The 20,908-nt window shown below is 37.3% G+C and overlaps 1 protein-coding gene and 1 long non-coding RNA gene across 8 annotated transcripts in view; one reads left to right on the top strand and one right to left on the bottom strand.

Moving 5' to 3' along the window:
• The window catches only part of LOC126925524 (uncharacterized), a 63,189-nt gene that overhangs the window by 16,225 nt on the left and 26,056 nt on the right, over positions 1 to 20,908 (bottom strand). The window lies entirely within an intron of this gene.
• Positions 1,312 to 19,858, top strand: LOC126925513 (ras-related protein Rab-3). 4 transcript variants are annotated; one of them, XM_050741135.1, is made up of 4 exons: positions 1,312 to 1,547; positions 11,369 to 11,590; positions 14,373 to 14,663; positions 17,045 to 19,858. In XM_050741135.1, the coding sequence occupies exons 2-4, from the start codon at positions 11,369 to 11,371 to the stop codon at positions 17,198 to 17,200; spliced, it is 669 nt and encodes a 222-aa protein (XP_050597092.1). In that variant the 5' UTR covers positions 1,312 to 1,547; the 3' UTR covers positions 17,201 to 19,858. The 4 variants fall into 4 exon arrangements, with proteins under 4 accessions (XP_050597092.1, XP_050597088.1, XP_050597089.1 ...); XM_050741131.1 differs by lacking the exon at positions 1,312 to 1,547 and adding an exon at positions 8,966 to 9,770; XM_050741132.1 differs by lacking the exon at positions 1,312 to 1,547 and adding an exon at positions 9,816 to 9,994.

Here is a 20,908-nt window from a genome sequence, read left to right as displayed (position 1 = left end):
TTTAATCTATTAATCTATTAATCGGAGAAGTGAAAGTTCATTTTATTTTATTTGTCGAGAAGAAATGTTATTTGCAAAATTGTCATTACGGGTTTAGTCATTAAGTCTTTAATTAAGGAACGACCCAGTTCGCAGGTTAAAATTGTTTATTTTTAACAAATTACAAAGCGTTATTATGAGATTCAGTGGACACGAGCACTTTAGTTTTGCTGTCAAGATTCTTGCTCACATTGGCTTTTTTGGATTGTGGCTTTTTGGTACGTGGTTGCTTGTTGGATTTCGGTTTGAAGAACCGATCGACCACGTCCAGAAAATTTTCGTGTTGCAGAATGTTGACGATATCGACGATTCTCTCAGAGATCTGTGGGACTTTTAAATTCTGAGTCTTTAGTCTGCGAACGTGGCTAATTTTTGGTCTTTTCGAAGTCCCATCCACGCTTCGGCATTTCCTCAAGCTACGATTTAAGAATTTTTCAAAAATTTTCCATTCTTTTTATGTTTTCGTCGAACAACACAAATGAATTTTACGTTGAGATTTGCCTGAGCTTCGCTTCGTCCAGCTCACGTCCGGAATGTGATCGTTTTACTACTTGACCTTCGCAGCTTACTTCCGGCTCCAACACGATTTTCTCTTTCGCCTGACTGTTACCCGAGTTCCAGGATTTGTGAGACATGTTCAAAACGATTTTGCAAATAATAAAGGAAATAACATTCATTAGAATTTACACGAATAATCAACGAGAGAAGTAAGTGAAATTTCTATCAAACAAACAATCGTGGTTGCTATGTTGCTAATTTCTCTGCAATAATACTAGCACACACTTGCAAAAGTACAACAGAGTATTAACGAAGCTTTACACTTTTACCAATTATTTTGTAATTTTATTAATTTGAAAATTACCTATTACTTGGTTATTGAATAAGAATTCTGTTCCAAAGCCAACTCAAGTCATACTCCCATAGAAAGTTCTAAAAATTTTTGAAATTATCTCACAGCGCCTGTCGACGAGCAATACGAGCTGTCCGTAATACAGGAACCGATAGAAAGAGTTCGCAGAAATGAAGTAGACAAGTTACAGTAGGTAAGTTACCCACGGTCGATAAAGGAAACATCTGCAAAAAAATTAGCGAGATTCATGCGCATTGTCGTAGGCGCCGACGAACCAGGAAATCAACAAGTGTCCCTCCCCCGCGAAACGGGGTTCTATCTCCGGTTTCGAGATGTCAGTCGGGTTGCCTGTGGCGCAGGCGCGGCTTTTCTCGGGATTGGTCCGAGGACGGGCGGGGGTCCACGAAATGGTCGATATTTTAACTATAGCGGGCTACAGTGGCGCGAGGCTTTACCGAGGCCAGTCCAGTCTCTTTAAAATCGTCGCGAAACAACCCCCCGTTGTGCTACCGTGTGTTAAGTCGTGTGTCGGGAACCTCCGGACTCGCGTTTCGGAGTCATTTCATCATCGAAGCGAGGTGCAGGGTTCGAGTGGAACGCGTGGCGTGCAACCCTACTATTCAGCGATCAACAGTGAGAGGATCAACATTTTCAGGAGGTACATGATCGGAGAAACGACTCGTTGGACGGGAAACGACAGAGAATCGTCAGTGTCCATGTCCTCGAGAAGAATCTCGCTAACTAGACTTTAAGCTCGATACATTTCTGCCCGACCAGCCACAGTTCGTCGATAGACCGTTTATTGATTTCTCTCTGTCTCCCTCTGTCTCTCTCTCCCACTCTCGCGGTTTCCTCTTTCACGCTAGAAACTGTGGTCGTCGAGTCGACTTTTCACGCTAGAAACTGTGGTCGTCGAGTCGACTTTTCACGCGCTCTGCGCTTGCATGATCCTCGTTGACAGTCTATTCCTGCTTTCTCGTCCTCCCTGCCTCGCTTTTATCTCGGTTAACTTAAATTGTTAAATCCAGAAATTCCTCAAATTTTGCTGGCCCTGGTCTAAGACTCGTCTCAGGAGCTATCCGTTGCTCCTGCGATGTTGAGATTATGGACCTAATTGGATGGTTGCTAAATACAATGGTTGGTTCTATGACAAGTTTCACTGACCACCAGTGACGATCCAGTCTGTGTGACCTTCTTCCCTCTCTCTTGCTCTCCTGTTACCTCCCTCTCTTTACCCTTCAAAGGGACGATAGACATGTCAGCTGTGTGATCACGTCGACATTAAAAAGCAACTATGCCATGCCATCGCATGCAGCATAACCAGGAATTATTAACGATCAGGGGTAGACAGGCGACCGAGTTGGCAACGTTATCGGCCGGGCATCGCCGATATCGAGGAATCCAACGTATCGATCCGCACGCGTTTTCGGGATCCAGATTCGAGCGTCACGAGTACGTATACGGAGGCTCCATCTTCCGACTACGTTCATTCTGCCAGCCGCTGAAATCGAAACTGTGTAACGGGCGGCGTGGGTGGCCAGGGGTTGGGAATCGATCTTCCAAAAATATTTGCTCTGTTGCTAGCCACTCGCCACCACCGTTGCCATCATTCCACGGCGCTATATAATAGTGCTCGATCTATTCGTTCTCCTAATATTTCCGCCATTTTAAGACATATTTCATAACCTCACTTGCCGGTTGAACCTCTTACGATTAAATGCAGGACTCTGATTGTGATTCGTAGAGGGACAGGGTTAGGAAATTGGACAAATTTAAAGGCATATTCCGTCTGTTTGAAACTGTATGGATATCGTGTTTGTAATTGATTTCTTTTCTTGGATGTTCTATGTCTTTGGTTAGATTTGAGGCGAGTTTAATCGATCTAATTTTTCAGACCACAGAATTTAGTTAATCGAAGGCTCGAGCTTCTAATTTTTCGTTGCTATTTAAAAAAATTGCATAGAAAATCTCTGTTCCTAGATTTTTTATATCTGTAAATTAAGTTTGAAACAACTTGCGTTATAATTGTTTTCATTCATTTGCCGCTATTTCACCATCGTTTATTTACCAAATTTCGTTGCCTTCACGTCTACCGTATTTTCAAAGTTCGTTGCAGCAATCTTCCATCTTAGCTTCTCAAATTTATTCCACTATTTGCAAACCCTTTGAGCACAGTTTCATCTGTGAATTGAATTTGAAGCAACTCTTCTGCCTAGCCTAATTTTTATCGCGAAATATTTCCCAAGAGGCTCAAGATTCTTCCAAGCTCCGCCCATAATCTTCCCGGATCTCCGATTCTTTGAAGCTCGATCGTACGTCTCGAATCGCTGATCTACCGAATAAATTAATTTTCGATGAAAACACCGAACGATCTGCTCAACCGATAAAGAAATGTTAGGAGATTTTTCGCACAGGAAAGAGGCTAACAAGATAGTACACAGGTCGTTGCATTTGAATGTTTTAATGTCTTTAGTCGGAGGAATCGAATCTAGCCAGGGGTTGAGAGGCTCTTGGAGCACAAAGACCCGTGTGTCAGTCGCTGAAGAGCATTAACTGTGGAAAGGGGCCGAGTGCTTGAAAGATTTCACCGTTGAAACTCGCTTCACCGATTCATCGATACCGTGAACTTATTTCTTGGTACTTCAACTTCCCAATGAATTTTGTATTCGTCGATTCCTTCACGAACAATCTCTTCCGCCTCTGTTTAACGATGGGTCGCCAATAATTTCTCCCATCTTACTTCGTATCCGTCAACCGATCGCAGAATATCTTCCCTAACCTTAAAATATCTCTAACCTAAAAATGCAAGTTGGCACATAGCCGACATGTTTTCAAACGCGATTTAATCGAAAATGGTGCGTCTTACGAACAAACTTCGTTGTATATTTTCGACTTATTTTTTCGTTATTTTTCTTTTTAGATCGGCACGCGCTGGCTTATCGACCGAACGACGAATTTTCCAGTCGTGGAAATCGTTCGCCAAATAGATCGCGTACGAAAACACGAATTTTATTTTGTAGAAATTTCAATCGACAGATTAGTTTTCCGCGTTACTTATGCCGAGGAATTGCGCAAGATTTCAAGGTCATGGTACAGCAGGTCACCGAACTCAACCTGACGTTAACTGCACACGATTCTATCAAGATAAAACTGTATCGTGCCGCCGAAGAAAGCTAGTTTCACAGATTCACGCGACGCTCGTTTCTCTTCCTCGCGATATTACGTTGGCAAAGCTCGTGCAACGCGTTATCGCGTCGCTCTGCATGCATTCGTGCGCACCACCTCGGTGTTAACATGCCGCGATACGATTATCGCGAACCTTGTCCTACTTTCTTCGCCAGCCACTTGGAGCAACACGCGTAGGTGGCTGAAATTTTTCTCCAGAGTTTCGATATTGCCGAATGGTCTGTCGAACTTGCTGCATTGTCATCTTGCGTCGAAAGCTCGCCACTCTGTTCCTCCAATCTTCTTCGCGTTCATCCTCGAGCTTATTTCTTCTCCATAAAGTAAGAAACATTTTCGCGTGTAGGCTCGTGGCATTGGCTATCATCTTCGATCAGAATCTTCTCATTTTGCTCCTCGAAGACGCTCGCTGTTCGTTTCTAACGTTACGTCTTCTTCGTTGAATCTTCAGCAGTTTGTGATATTCCACCTATGACGAGACCCGCCTTGTCACGAATAGCCACGAATTGGAAATTCCTCGTGTCAGTGTTTAGTTGTTTGAGTGGCAAGCAGCGCGATCGTGCTGTTCAGATTTGGTGTGGGAAAGTGCCACTACGTTTGAACGCTACGTTATTTTGTATTCGCTTGGCAACTAAGTGATTGCGGTAATGACCATTAGGTGGTAATGACAAAATCCGCAATCACTTAGTTGCCAACGCAATATTTCGTTCCTATCTTCTCAATAATTTTTATCGAAGAAAATGTGGAATATTTGTAAACTAACAGTGCGCATATATAGTAAGATAGATGTATTTCGTACAAATTACAAATATGACGAGCGCTGTCTTAGTTCTCCTCGCAATCGATGAAGACAACCGCTGCCACGTTGTTTGCGATTTTTCTACCCTGTTTTTCGAACACCCCTGGGACTCAAACGGTTGATTAAGTTGAAGAAGAACACCAGGTGGTACACGTCGGTCTTTCGTTCGCCTGAGGGACGAAGAAAGGGAAGAAAATCCTGTGCAGACTAGCTGACCATATTTCGTTAACAACAATCTTCCTTGGCTCTTAAATGCACAGGACAACTGTTACACCAATTGCAATTTCCTTCGCACGTGAAAGGGTATTGCTGTACCATTTTGCTATTCCAGAATTGTGTAATCTATGGAAGCGGTTGGCTACGGAATGCGAACAGAGAACGTGATATCCGAGGTAGCCTCGCGTGAGAATCTCGAGAGAGTGTTGAATCATGCGACGAGATAGACCCAAAATCAATGGGTCGTAATTGACCTTGTTAAGATATTTGAGTCTTTATCGTTGATCTTACGAAAGTTGTCGGATCTTCGTTATTTCCTACGCTTTGAAAACTGTCTCGGGTCGCTTGTTTCAATCCTCAAAGCGCATGAACTTTGCTTCTTCAGCTTGACGCTTAACGGTGGGTCCGAAGAGATGGGAAGAGATGGGTCTTTCGTGAGAAATTATTTTACTTTTTTCTTCGATTTATCATCGTCATCGCGCACGTTTATGACGCGCATAATATCCCATTTAAAAAAGTGGGGGAATTGAAGAGATTGCGTAGGTGTGGATAAGTGTTTCAATAGATCGAAGTAGATTGAAGAGATCACGTTTCTTCATTTTACTTAACTTTTGCTTCGCTTAATTTACTGTTTATTATTTTATTTATTCTGTTAATTTATTAATTGTCTAATTTACTTTTTTTATTTTTCTTATTCTCTCAATTTATTAATTTTTTTAAGTCACTTAAAAAATACAGAGGACAATTTTTGAGTGGTCCCACATCCATAGCTGGCTTTCACTATGACGTTGGTAGGTTTCTTCAAGTTTCATCGTCAGTGCAGTATAGTTAGAAGGGAAGATAAGAGGTTGGTTATCGAGCAATTCTTCTTGGGTTATTTGTTAGAAGTCTGGCGAGCGTCTGCATGCTCTTTTATCGAAGGGATGGCAGTAGTTTTTAGTTGGACGAGCATCGTAGAATGAAGCGAGGCGGAAACGATAGGACTTGAAATCCGAGGGAAATCTGGTAGCTATGGCTGTGTGGCTCGGCCAAGAAAATCGATAAGAGCCTCCCACTCCGAAGTAAAAATCTCTCTCTCTCTCTCTGTCTCTCTGTCTCTGTGCCTCCGCGTCCAGTTTATTTATAGACTCTGCTCTTTTTAAATTTATTTTACGGCATAACTGCACACGAAATCGCAGCTGATCCCACGTTCAGCGCTACATTCCGCCTTTAGACCTTGTAATCGTTGACTTGATCGAAGGTCGAACGTACGTTTTTCAGAAGAATTCCTCCTTTCTCGTTGCGACGTTTATCCCTTGCATTTGCGAAACTGGATCACTTTGAGCTTTTTCTTTCTTTTTTTTTTTCTTTTATCGAATAATTTGGTCATTGGCCAACCTGCAACTTCAAAATACTTTCTCGTTTTTTTTTTTTTTTTTTTTTTTAACTGAAGGTCTCTTTTCAGGGAAGAACAGGATCATAAGCGTTTGCAAATTGTTTCGGTAGATGAATTTTTGATCGAATCGTAGGAAGTTCGAGAGTCTTTTGTTTCTTAAAATCGTAGATTTTTTCCTGCGGAAGAAGAGAATCGTAAACGTTGGCAGATCTTTCTTTTTCTTCTTTGTTGGTGACGATGGAAGCAAATGACAGTTTTTACATTATCGATGTTGCTGTAGCAGAGCCAGGACAGTTGGAAGGCTCGATTTACTTGGTATTTGTAATTCATATCGTAGAAGTGGAAATTCCATACGAATAGCAACGACACCATCTGGAATTATGGAACGATACGTGTCATTCCTATTACATATGCGTCACAGTAAGAGCCAATGTCTGTCTAAGAAGCATTAAGTCGGATCACGAACTTGTAGAAACGGATATTTAAGGGCTTTTGTTTGAATACATTTGCTGGATGCAGTGCACGTGGGTCGACGATATGTATAGCCGCACCTGGCACCAGGAAAAAGTCACGGACGCGGAACTCGTTGTCTTCCTATCGACTTAGGAAGCAACTGACGATTGCCAACCACCGATTCGCTGCCACTTCCACGGAACAGCTCGATCCAATTCACGGTCGAGGAACGTTCGTATTTGGCATTTGATGTTTAGCAAATTTGTTGTCGTTATTGTTAATTTACTGATGTTGATAATAAATTGTTATGGAGTTAGCTAATTGTTATTATAAATCTGATTGTTATACTATTATATAATACAATATCATTATATATTTTGCAATTATGTGAGTGTTAGTTATATTCAATGAAATAATATAACTATAATTATAGTTATATGAGTATTAGTTATATGCATATATATATTTAATATAATAATATTAAATAATATATTATTAGATAATAATATATCTAATATTAAATATATATATGAAACATATTATAATACTATTATATATTGTAAAATATTTATATATTTTTAATATTAAAAGGATATATTATTTTTTAAATATATACTATTTAGATAACTGCTATTATAAACCTATTGTAATACATTACATAATATAATACCATTATATATTATAATACATATATTTTACAATTATATGAGTATTAGTTATACGAATATATATATTTAATATTAAATATATTAAATATACATACGCATGCAAATACAATATTAAATATATACACACATACATATATGTCATAATGTAATATATTACAATAAAAGTTATATATTATAATATGCATATATTTTTTAATATTAAGTATATATAAAACACAATATAATACTATTATGTATTATAAAATATATACATTTTTTAATATTAAATATATGTTACTTATTGAACATAATATATTACTATATTATAAATTTGTTAAAAATAATATATATCTTTAGTATTAAAAAATATGTATATAACTAATACTAATATTAATATAATATGATTATATATAAATTATAAGCCTACGTTATTATTAGTTAACTGATGCAAGAAAATCGTGCGACCAAAATTACAATGCTGCTCCTTCTTTAACTTATCGTATTGGGTCGCCCTTACTGCTTCGAATAATTGAAATATTTGGTGATCGATGAGTGGTGGCTCGATCGAGCCCACGTGCTTTTTGTAGGAACCTGTAGTTGGAGGTTATCGGGTTTGACTGTCCCCATTGTGGGATTATCGATCATGTGGTCGGTCATGGCTACAGATGTGCCGGCAATTGCATTCAGTAATATACACGGTGAACAAAAAGAAACGACCTCCACTGATTGCGAACAAGTTGGAACATATTTCATACGAACATATTGAACAAAACTGTGTCCGATGTTATTAATAATAATTCACAATTGAAACCATCTCAGTGATTAAACGATATTTGTATCTTTATTCGAATGGCCATCAATCAATTTACACGTGCAACACGTAATTGCGCATAGAATTAGAAAGAATTGTTTCCAAATGTAAGAACAAATTTTTACTGCGTTTCACGCCAGCAGGATGATCTCTAACGTCTACAGGATGATTCAAACGTGTTGTACCCTTCGCGGTCTTTCAATCGCGTCGCATCCTTTGAATTTCTTTCGTATCACGCGATACGAAATTTTTACGGAAAATTGCAAAACAACGTTTCGAAAAATAACTCGCAAATGTCAAGATAACAACGATAGATAACGAGATAGGAAAAATTAGATAGATTAGAGTGTGAACGTGTTGGACGTTGATCGAAGTGGATATGTCTGGGTGAAGCAATGCTACGCCGATGCAATTTTTTAAATCATCCTGTACATCAGACTCGTGTATTCTGCAATTGTAGAGACGTTATAACGTTGATAGCATCGAGCAAAGAATAATTTACAATTGACATTAATTGATAGGCAAACGCAATAGACGAAGCAGACAATGGCACCGCACGTGTGACATTCTTCTTCCAGCCCTGCGTGGGCGTGTTCACACGTATCAGGAAACCGCGATATCGTGGAAAGAACTATGACAAGAAACGGGCAAAAACGAAAGAAACCACAAACATAGCCACGTTGGCCATTCGTCTATCAGTTAGCCATTTCCCAGCTAATTAGAACCTGGTTGCTCTTGTCACGCCTATTGTGCCTTTGTGCCAGATCATCGTAGAAAGTGTCGAATAAAAATGACGAAAAACAGTGTACCGCTTCCAAGTCCGAAGGAAATTTTCGTTTAGTGGAATCGTCTTAAAAATATTCACGGGTTGTCGATTTGGTAAAAAAAATTGTGTCCAGGTGCCTTTGTGTGGCTCGTTTTAATTCTGACAGGACATTTGCCGTTTATTTTTGAATCGAAGGTCAGCAAAATTATGAAAAATAATTGCACCTGTGTTTTCCCGTTATTCTGAGAAAAAGATTCTCGTAGAATCTCGTAGAAAAGTCTTCGTAATTTATTTTTCGATCGAAAATTATCGGGAAAAGTGGCACTTCGTATATTTTCTGTCAAGGGAAATTGGAAAAGAATTTCCATCGAAACGATCGGCTTGTTTACGCGTTTTCCACAATTTTGGAATTTCAAAGTAGTCGGATCCAGACTAACGAACGTACCGCCGGGAAAAATTCAATTCTGGAAAAATTGGTTGCTGGAAAATGGCAGACGAAGGGTCGAAGGGTCAAACAGAGAAGTCAACGAAAAATAGCAGGCCACCTGTCAAGGACTCCGTGTTGGAACTGAGGACGAGGATGACTCGGCTGATGTCCATCGTCGATATTACCCCGCACAACAAACTTCCGGTACCGCCATGCGTTTGTTTCGTCGCGATAACGTTAATTGCTATGTTGCAGTGTTGTTCGATCGAGGCTGGCGAACGCGTCGTGGAAAATTCTTAGTGGCTTAATCGACAGTGAACAGCCGGTGAAAGCGTTAGACAGAGTCGCAGAATGTTAACAGAGATACGCTAGAAAATTGAATTAGCCTCTTCTTGTCGGTTTTTCTAGAAATGTGGGCCTTTAGGAGGGTAGGGATTTCGAGACAATGTTGCAAATTTATTAGAAAAATGTTTCCTGAATATGCAAGATATATCGAAAAATATTTAAATGAAAATTTGTCATCTTTCTGGAAAATTGCTCGAAGAAAAATTGTTGCCTTTGCTGTTTGTCGTTGGAAATTATTAAAATTATTAAGACCAGAGTTAGTTTGTGTCTTGATACGTATTTTTTCTTATGAATTCCGCAACAAATTGCTTGCTTGGAAATGTTGCAAAAATAAGTCATACGTTTGAACGTAGACACAGGTACAAGTGGCAGAAATTGCAACAAATTTTACCATTACCTGTTATGATAATAAGCTTTTAAAATACATATAGCATCTGAGCATATTTGCATGTTACGTTTCTTCCAAACTCGATAAACATATGCCACACATTTATAAATAACGCTAAGTATATCAACAAAGTTTCGTCATATTTTGTTTTCGATCTGTTTGCAACATTGTTGGCGCAGCATACAATACAGCATATTCACAGGCAATTTTTCTAATAAATTTTCAAATAGCGACGTAATAAGTTATACAATACGAATGAACGTACAGGGTGTTCCAAAAGTGAAGCAAAGTTTGAGAGAAATAATCGCAAGATATTATCGAAATATTAATTTGCATATCGACGTAATGCATGCAAATATTGCACATAAAATTATGATACGAAAAAAGCGTATATAAATTACGTTGTCATATTTAACATAAATTGACGCTGTCATTAGCGAGGTACAAAAACATGGCTGAAAACATAAGAGCCGAATGGACAATCGCATTAGCAAAACGGTAACAGGCTGCTGCACATTAGTGCACGCTATTGCACGTGCATCAAATGCAAACTTAAAAAAAGACAGCCGATGGATGTTGTTGGATAACAATCGCATATGCTCGATAATGTATGATATCACGAACAATTCATCGAGTTAAGCCTCGAAGTGCATTCCATTTGTCTGTAAATTTTAGTTGTATACTCAGAAACCTATCGACCCAATATGACAATACGAGTCTGTGTTATGGCTGAATGAGATTGTGGTTACGCAGCTTGAGATTACGAATCGTTGATTTGCTGTAACAGTGACATAACCTAAAAAAGTTACGAGTTGAAATGTTCTTAGAGTTTCGTGATGATGCAATAGCGACGGTGTTGCCCTCGCGCGACCAATTTCCCAACTTCACTCAACCACTGTTTTCTCTACCAATAGCTTGTTAATTAAATGAAATGCCAATAACTCGAGAACGATGAACTTCGAGTTGTTGCAGCAAATGAACGAGATCGTGTACAATGTGGAATAGGCGAGATGTAACTACGAAAAGAGATGAAGTAAAGATTATTTACGTAATGTGGAATTACTTTTAGATGGCGGGCCAGGATCCAAAGTTTCAGAAGGAGGCCGCGGACCAGAACTTCGACTACATGTTCAAGTTGCTGATCATCGGCAACTCGTCGGTCGGCAAAACGTCTTTTTTGTTCCGCTACGCGGACGATTCCTTCACCTCGGCCTTCGTATCGACCGTGGGCATCGATTTTAAGGTGAAAACGGTCTTCAGACATGACAAAAGGGTCAAGCTACAGATCTGGGTCAGTATTACCCCGTACGTTTTTCCCCTTGCGTTTCCACTATCTCTGTTATGTTGTTTCTTTCTTCTTATAATTTATTGCGAGAATATTTTAAAAATTGAAAAAAGTGGAAAGAAAAGAAACGAGTTTTATCACGGACAATATATTAGCTGACAGAGTAGGGTCGATACTTTTTGAAGAGAAAATATCGTGTCAACGAAACTGAATAATATTTTAATAATTCTTTCGTATACTTTGATTCAACGTTATATTTCTGAACAAAAATTTCAATCAAATTTGTTAAACTTAAACGAGCAACATGTTGAGAAAATGTTATTTCAGGCAAAGTGTAAAATGCCTGAAACCTGCCTGTCTATGAAAAGATTGGTATTTGTTATATTTATTTATGTATCTTAATTATATTATCTTATCCATTTTGTATTTTCTAGCTGCTATTTTTCTTTCCTTATTTTCATTCACGACTACAAGTGTAGTATCTTTAACGTCATCAGGTGAATTGGACGACCCACGGGTATTCATTTAAACGGTATCTGTTAAATTATGCCAAACTTCATCATAATTTGTTTGCTAGATGATACCTGCTACAGATTACGTAGGATCAGATTGCTTCGAGGAGATATGATACACGTGTGAAGCTCTGTTGGGTGTGTGTGTCAAAACTCGCCAAACATAAAATTTTAAGACGATAACCCTAACAACCTAACCTCAAACTAACTCTAGTAACACTTAACCTTAAACTGAAAGCACCGAAAGTTGGATTGTAACTTGAACGTATTATCACGTACATCGTAGAATAATTGATATTTCATAAAGGTCAGTACACAATGGCAAGAACTTTATACGAGTTAGATGAAAGTTTTTCAGCAAGAAGACGTACTTTTTCCAATAAACAAATTTCAGGTGAACAAAAATGGCGGCTTCTTCCAGCCATTTCCTGTCCCATGATTTTGTAATTGAATTTTCTGATAACTGGAATCGTATCTTATCACAAGACACGAATTTTTAAGCTGACAATTCGTTTCTGAAATGTGGGAGATCAAAGAACTCAAAATTCACTCGGATTTTGTTTCAGTCCGACGACGTACATCTTTTAGGTTGGCAACTAAGTGATTGCGGATTTTCTCATTACCACCTAATGACAAAACCCGCAATCACTTAGTTGCCAACCCAACAAATTATAATTTAAAGTTGTTGCTGGATGTTTAAGGCTGGTGCCCACGAAAGAACGTCGAGTTGCTCGACCCGCCATTCACAGAAACTAATTGTTGGCTCAATTTGACAATTTGTCGCGACTCACCCTTCGTCGTACGAAATCCCTTGAGGCAAAAATTCAGTTCCAACATCCATGGGATTAAAATTAGGGTGCAATAATATTGCTGGATTGAATAATAAATATGATATATTCAATATTTATATAAATTAACGATATTGTGTTGGCAACTAAGTGATTGCGGGTTTTGTCATTAGGTGGCAATAACAAAACCCGCAATCACTTAGTTGCCAACCAATAATATGAACAAAAGTTATAATAATGTAATAATAATAATAATAACAGATTATATAAATAACATACAATATGAATATTGAGTATAATATTGCTTTTTCCATATGTTTCAATTTATTGGAAAACAGATATTTCACTGTTTCCTCTGGTTCGTCGTTTCCAACTAATTGTCCATATTTTCCATTTATTGCAAAATATTTTCAACGTACTCTTTCTGCTTCTCTTTTTAACTCGTTGTTTTCAATTTATTCCAATTGTCTTTTTTTTTCATCTGTCGATCGAATTTACAAAGAGAAATTAATAGAGAACAGCTATGGGCAGCATGTTCTTTCTTCGATTTGTTTTGAAATATTAAAAAGCTTCAAAGGACAGAAATACTGGTAGAGGAAGAAGTATATTTTTGTGTGATAGATCGTTTTACGGTTATACACGTGAAATAAAGCCGTAGAGCAAATGTAAATTCGATCGTCGCATACGAAAAAAAAGATAACTGGAATAAATTGAAAACAAGGAATTAAAAAGAGAAGCAAAAGGAGTACGTTGAAAATATTTTGCAATAAATGGTAACGTTCAGCCACAAGCACAGCGTACCGCACGTGGCTTCATTTATCAACCGAATCGAACGTTATCGCTTCCTTGTTCAAGACACTCGTAGTAATCGTAATTTATTTCATCGTTTTCGAACAACAATCATTTAGAAACTATTTTTCATCAATTGCTATAATGGTTCAAGATATTACTATTGTTCTTTTAATAAGTTCTTTTAATTTTCTTTTACAGAAAAATTTACCAATTTCACAAATGGTGTACCAATTACTTCACTACGCTGATAATTGTTTTTTAATTTTTGAAAATTCTGCAAATTTGTTGCTTCCATTATCCATGTTATTTATTGCAGAAAATGTTACCGTTTATTTCCTTGAATATTAAGGGAATTTATTTTATTTATTTTTCAAATTAAATGTATTGAAATGTTCAGAGAAAACTCGTCAATTAATTATCGCTTAATTTTAAAATTCGCAGAGAAGCTTCTCATAATTTTATTATTCGTGTCAGAACTGTTGTACTTCAGAAAATATTACTATTCATTTTAATCAATTATAATTGAATTAATTTTATTTATTTATTTGTTTCATTGATTATTTTTTAATTCACACAAAAAGAACTATTAGTCCCATCGATCGGATAAATTATTTTTCACGATACTTTTAGTTGTTATTTAATAATCTTGAAAGTCAGAAAAGGCCAATTTTAATCCGAGGATCCGTTTTATTGCAGGATACCGCAGGTCAGGAAAGATACAGGACGATAACGACGGCCTACTACAGAGGCGCGATGGGCTTCATCCTAATGTACGACATCACAAACGAGGAGTCGTTCAATTCGGTGCAGGACTGGGTCACACAGATCAAAACTTATTCGTGTGACAACGCTCAGGTTATCCTGGTTGGCAACAAGTGCGACATGGAGGACGAAAGGGTGATAACTACTGAAAGAGGCAAGCAATTGGCGGACCAATTAGGTGTCCAATTTTTTGAGACATCGGCTAAAGAAAACATCAACATCAAGGTGAGCCTAGCATCTGGACCATCTTCGTTTATTTATAATTAATTTATAATCACATTGTGGATTCTTATATTTATGGAAAATTTATATTTTGATAAATATTTTGATAAAAAGACGTTCAAGATTATAATATCATAATATTTGCAAAGACTAAGTTAGAATTTCATATTGGCATATAAACTAATAAAAAACATTGTCTGACTAATCAATTTCTCAGTTTTTGTCAATATACAAATTTACATAATGTTAGACGAACGAATGAAATAACAAGGAACGTAGGATTTTTAATTAAATTTTGAAACCGTTCATTTGGCCAGGCCTGGTAAGGTTAGTGTCAAACTAAAGCCAATTTCCAATAGAACGGGACTATCAATTTTTCATCCTAATGAAACTTAGCTTTAGCTTAATTGCCCTTTGGAGACATCAGAATCTTAGATGACTTTTTATTCAGCGAACCTCGACTCATCCACTTCACTAGAACTCGACTTTAGCTTCGTTACCACTTGGAGACATAAGAATCAGGAATGTTTTTTTATTAGTTTATGAGCTAAAGCCAAATTTTAATAGAAGCCAAAATTGCATTAGAATTTGGGTTAGGCTCAAAAAATTAGCCTCTTTAAAATTGGTTCGAGAGATATATTATTCTTTCTTCGTGGAAGTTATACAAAGTATTCCACCAATAGTTAAACACCACGTCCATTTTCATTTTTCTTCGACTGTTTACCCAGCCCATTATCCTAGCCAATACATAACTATCACGCGGTTGAGAAGGTTATCGCGTCACGTTTCTACATTTATTTCCATCCATGATGGTGTGTGTAAACAGTGTGCCATTACCTTCGACCAGGCATCCTCAATTACCGCTCATCTACACCCATTAATCATCCCAACACGACGGGTCAAACCTATTGGCACTGGCATATCGACGTCCATTCGATCGATTTTTCTGCCCACGGTTATCCGCGTCTACCTTTAGACCGCGTGACGTACATGAGATTTCAGCTTTTCTATTGGAAAACACCTTGGTACCATAAAACGATAGCAAGGCAAGCAATTTGTAGAGGATTAACGATGATTTCTAGTGTTTTCGTTACTGAAAGTGTTGTTCAAACAACGTCAAACAACGTCAAACCACGTCAAACCACGTCAAACAACGATAAAAGATATTATACGAGGTCGAGTAACATTGAATAACGTGAGAAACGGACGTTAGAAAATGTCAGGCGACGTCAGACAATATCAAACAACGTCAAACATGCAATACGTATAAAGGAACCGATTTTGAAATTTTATAGATATTGAGCAAATTGAAGTATCAAGAGAATCGCATGTTATGTTGTAGATATGATTGATCCTATAAGGAATATTGAGCCAAAATATGAAACTTATCAGATGTCTACTGTTTGAGTAAACGTGTAAAGTCTGCGAGAAGAGTTAGGGCCACAGATTAGAGACATTGTTGAGCTGTTTTCAATTGTCGATTGACCACGAATTATTTCTATAGCAAAAGTAGAAGAAGACAAACTGACATATATCTATTTTAACCTTAGATCAAGTCGATATCTACACTACGCTACACAGAGGCTACATTAAATTTTTTAGAAGTAACTTAACACTTCGATGGCCACATATTTCGACGTAGATCTTACTGTCACTCGTCGGTTGTTGTAACCTACTTTTCACCTCTTGAGAAAATTCCCTCGAATCCATCATCATGATAGAATTTTTATCGTGTTATCCTAATTTATTTTGTACACCTATGCGTTATATGAATTTGTTTATTTACTTGGCGATTGTTACATCCATACAGTTACAGAAATTGGGATTATAACCTTCTTCTGACCATCCACTTTCACTGAATCATTAGACTGATAAATTGCTGGTCTTGTCAATGCATTTTCCAAATCGTTTCATTTCAAGAGGACACTATCAGGTACAGGAATCATTTGTCTTACGCTTCAATTAAATGAAATTAAGCTAAAACTCTAAAGTCATGTAAACCTGACGACGACCAACTGACTGACGGTACAAGTGTTAAACAAAATTGAGATTCTAACAGGCCAAATCTGTGTACGTGAGGTTCAGAGTAAGCCAATATTAGGTTAGGTTAGGTTAAGTTAGGTTAAGATCTTTCAGAAACAACGTAAGCAAAATTGATATTAGGGCGTAAAATTAAACTGTATCCAGATTAACTATGACACTCTATGAGAAGTTAGATCTACCAATGTGTCCTTGTTTGAAAAGAGGGCGTGAACCAATCTCCGCTAGTAGATCATTAATCACACGATCACGTCAATTAGTGCAGCTCAATTACTTGGAATCTTTTTTCCCCTATGTTCCTCAAATATTAAGGCAATTAAACCCAAGCAAATTCCATTTCACAGACGGTATTCGAGCAGCTGGTGGACATAATATGCGACAAGATGAGCGAATCCTTGGACAATGATCCGACCTTGCTGGCGGGTGGAATGGGTCAGGCGAAGGGTCAACGACTCACCGATCAGCCGACCAATCCAACGGACGACAATTGTAATTGCTAAGAACATGGACGCCCATCTAATTGCTTTGCAAGCATAATAAGAAGGATAAGAATGAGTAAGAAGAAAACCAAGAAGAAGGAGATGAAGATGAAGATGAAGATGAAGAAGGGAAAAGATGAAGAAATATTAGAAGAAAAACGAGTGTATGCCTGTATATGTATGTGTGAACGTTTGTGCACGTGGTCTTGTGTGTATGATGAGTGTGTAGCTATGCGTGTGAGTGTGTAGCTATGCGGGAAAAGAGCAAGTGAGAGAGAGAGAAAGAGAGGAGGAGGAAGGTCAAGTGATAAACGCTGGCTCTAGTTCACTTTGTTCATCGTTCCTTTGACCTATGTTTCCGGCCGTTCTTCGTTCTGCTCTTTTTCTTTCCTCCTTTCTCGATCGATATATTTATATATGTGCACATAAATAATGTATATGCACAGGGCGAACCGTGCTACTCCATTTGACGAACATTGCTTCCCGTGTTGATAAAACGATCGTTGAGAATCCGAAGCAGACATTTGGTAAATTTCGAATTAGAGAAACGCCGAGTCGTTCAGACCTAACCTATCTTTTGTCATTGCACCGATTTCGGCATACTGTTCTTTGGGATAATTTGGAACAATCGCCTTGATCTTATCTCTAATCTATTCTTTGTTATTACAACAATTTGGGAATTAAAAAACTATTGGAAATTAATTTTCGTAGATTTGTTTAATTTTGAATATCGTACTGGATAACAACTTTGAATTCCTTCCTTTTAAGTTTTTCACCCATCTTTCTGTCATTAATCAAATTTGGGAATTTCGATATCTAAGGATTACCCAAACTTGAAATTTTCAACACGCAAAGTTGCTCTATACAATAATTTCAATACCTATGCTTTAGTTTCTAACCTATCTTTTGCCATTAGCTCAATTTGGGAATCTAATTACTGGAGAATTATAACTTCATGATATTTAATAGTTTCAACAATATTTTGTATATTTTAATGTTTCGTCTCTAATTCATAAATTGTTTATTAGTAACGAATCACTTTTAATGGAATTTTTTATCCCAGAACAAAGTAGAAAGAAGATTTGATCCCCACTGTGTTAAGGATAGTTCCACTTCTCACCGTAAGAAACGCTGCTATCCTTTCACGTATTATAGGCCACTCCCCCTAGACTAAAAAATCCAACATTTTCCCTCGTTTCTTCTTAGATATTCGATCAGAAGCTTGATGATCGATTCACTGACGACTGTAGGAGCAATTAGTCATGCGATTCGCCCTGTATACATATATAAATATGTATGATGGTTGTAGCCTGATTACGCGGAGGTGCCATCGAGCTAATCCGAGTCCGATTACGAGCAGACGTTGCAGTATTTTTCTTGGGTTCGACGGGGAAATTGTAAGAACGTGGTCAGACATCGTTAAAAGCTCGAGCAAGGAGCAGAATTGCGATATATCTGACCTATGTGACGAGGAAATTTATATTTCGTATCTCTACGATCTTGTACCCCTAACAGATTTAAATTTAGCGCCATTTCCAGCGGCTCAAGGTGGGGATACGTTCTTGTCACGCTGTTCATTTTCATCTTTCCCATTGGAATACGAATTCGTCGAATGAAAATTTATACAAAATTGATACTCGCAAATTGAAAAAGGAGAAATATTACTTCCTTTGGTTTCAAAAATTGTTTTGATTAGACAGAAAATTCTGCTCGATTCATCGACGTGAGTAGGACAATAACGAAAGAGCGAACCATTTGAAGTGAAACGGAACGTGAGTGCATCGAACCCAAATTGATCGAAAAAGTTCATCCTAAGACTCGGTTTCACTGCAAATGAGACATTTCAATGGCGGGTCGTTCGAACAAGCAGCCATGTTTCTTAGAAATACTTCTCAGGGACAAACTGATCTCACCCGCCATTTTTCCAATCTTCTTTTCACGGGTCAGTTTGTTTCTCTGAACATCACTGTAATTCGTTTCGACGGAGCATGAATTATTAGATAACGATGATCTTTGACGATTTCATGCGCAGCTGGCTCGATAACCAAGAATTTTCAACAAAGAAGCGCCTTAAGTCCCTTTCACACTTGAAAAATGTAAAATGTTGAAAATGAAGTTATGACATATCTATTGAATGTGATTCAGATTGAATTTTGTTGCATTTGGGATAGAATAACAGAATTTAACCGATTTGTGGTTAAAATTATTTTTTCAGGCGTGGATGGGGCTTAACACATTCGCTGCTATTGACGCGTATGGTGCGTCATTTCAGTTATCTTCGATTTTCGAAGATTATTATATTATAATTAATCGATAAAAATACAAGATAACAAACAGGATATTGATTTTAATTATTGAAAATTTTATACTAAAATCATTTTTGTTATTAATTTCAATACTAATGTTCTTTTCGTTTAATAATTATATTTCATTAAATTCACAATTTTCGCATCTTTTCCCAATTATCGAAAATCAGAAAAAATATATTCTTACCAACAACAATCGAAGAATATTTTTCAATTTATTTCTACACAGTCCATGAAACATTCGGATCGTAAAAGGGTTAAATAACAGCGAATGTGTTAATAAACACTTCTGAATTCGCCATGGCGCAAATCGTCGAACAAAAAGTTGCAACTCTGGTGAATAGAATTTAAAAAAAAAAAAAAAAAAAAATAAGAGTTGAAATATATCTGTATGTGTTGTATTCTCAATGGCGTTTCCTTTCTTCTTATAGAGGAACTCGATTTTTTCTGGAGGCTGTTCTCCCTCGAACCTATTATTCTCGACGACGTCGATCTGATGCACAACTTTCAAAACTTTGATCCTCGAAGGCTCGATCGAAGCTCGGGCACCTGAGATGATGTTAATAGAATTGTTGCGACGGCTGAAGTACGGTGACGTGGACGCTCGACACACTTGTGGATCGTGAATATTTTTCTTCTTTTTCTTTTTTTCTTTTTTCCTTTTGGAAGAATTTCTTCGAGAAAAATCCGTAAAAGTCTCGTCTTCCATTGGGAGGCTTTCGTTTTTCTTGAAGCTACAAGTTTGCCCATTGAGGTGGGCAATTTTCATAAATACGTGTGTGTCGGTGCAAGAAGTAGGAAAATTCGAGAATTTCTCACGTGGTGAGAAAACGTTCGTTCTCTAACAAGATCGTGCAGTTTGGATAAAGACATTGAGGCGAAGAGTTTCCGAGAAATAGCAGAATTCGAGCAACAATTTGGGGATTGTGTAGTGAATGAAAATTTGTTAATAATTAGAGAATGATTGGATAATTGGGAAATTAGTAACTTAAAAATTAGTGCATAATTGGAAATTTATCAGCATTAGGGCAATTGTTCGATAATCGGGAAATTCTTGAAAAATCGGACAATTATTGGATAACTGAAAGACTATTGAATAATTGGGAATTACTTAATAATTGAATGTTTATATAGCTCTAAAAAATTATTTAATAGTTGAAAGATTGTTAATAATTGGAGATTTATTAAATATTTGAAGATTTATCAACAATTAAAAAAATTACGTAACACTTTAAAGTTCATTAATTATTGAAAAGTTTAACCTAAAAATTCAAGATCTCCTAATAATTAAAAGATTACGGAAACTATGAGATAATTGTCCAAAAATATCTCCAAGAACACGTTAATTTATGTTCAAACAAAGAATTAGAGAATGTAAAATTCTGTTGCTTCCTAAGATTGCGTGACAATAAACGGAGGAAAA

This window comes from Bombus affinis, chromosome 16 (genome assembly GCF_024516045.1).
Source record: "Bombus affinis isolate iyBomAffi1 chromosome 16, iyBomAffi1.2, whole genome shotgun sequence".
Lineage (NCBI taxonomy): Eukaryota > Metazoa > Arthropoda > Insecta > Hymenoptera > Apidae > Bombus > Bombus affinis.
Note: the sequence above shows the minus strand (reverse complement) of the source record. Positions and strands in the feature narration are given on the sequence as shown.

Excerpts from the sequence above, each read along its gene's own strand:
- LOC126925513 (XM_050741131.1), top strand. The coding sequence starts at position 9,627 with ATGGCAGACGAAGGGTCGAAGGGTCAAACAGAGAAGTCAACGAAAAAT. Across the intron at positions 11,591-14,372 it reads GGGTCAAGCTACAGATCTGG|GATACCGCAGGTCAGGAAAG; the intron begins GTCAGTATTACC and ends GTTTTATTGCAG. Across the intron at positions 14,664-17,044 it reads AAGAAAACATCAACATCAAG|ACGGTATTCGAGCAGCTGGT; the intron begins GTGAGCCTAGCA and ends TCCATTTCACAG.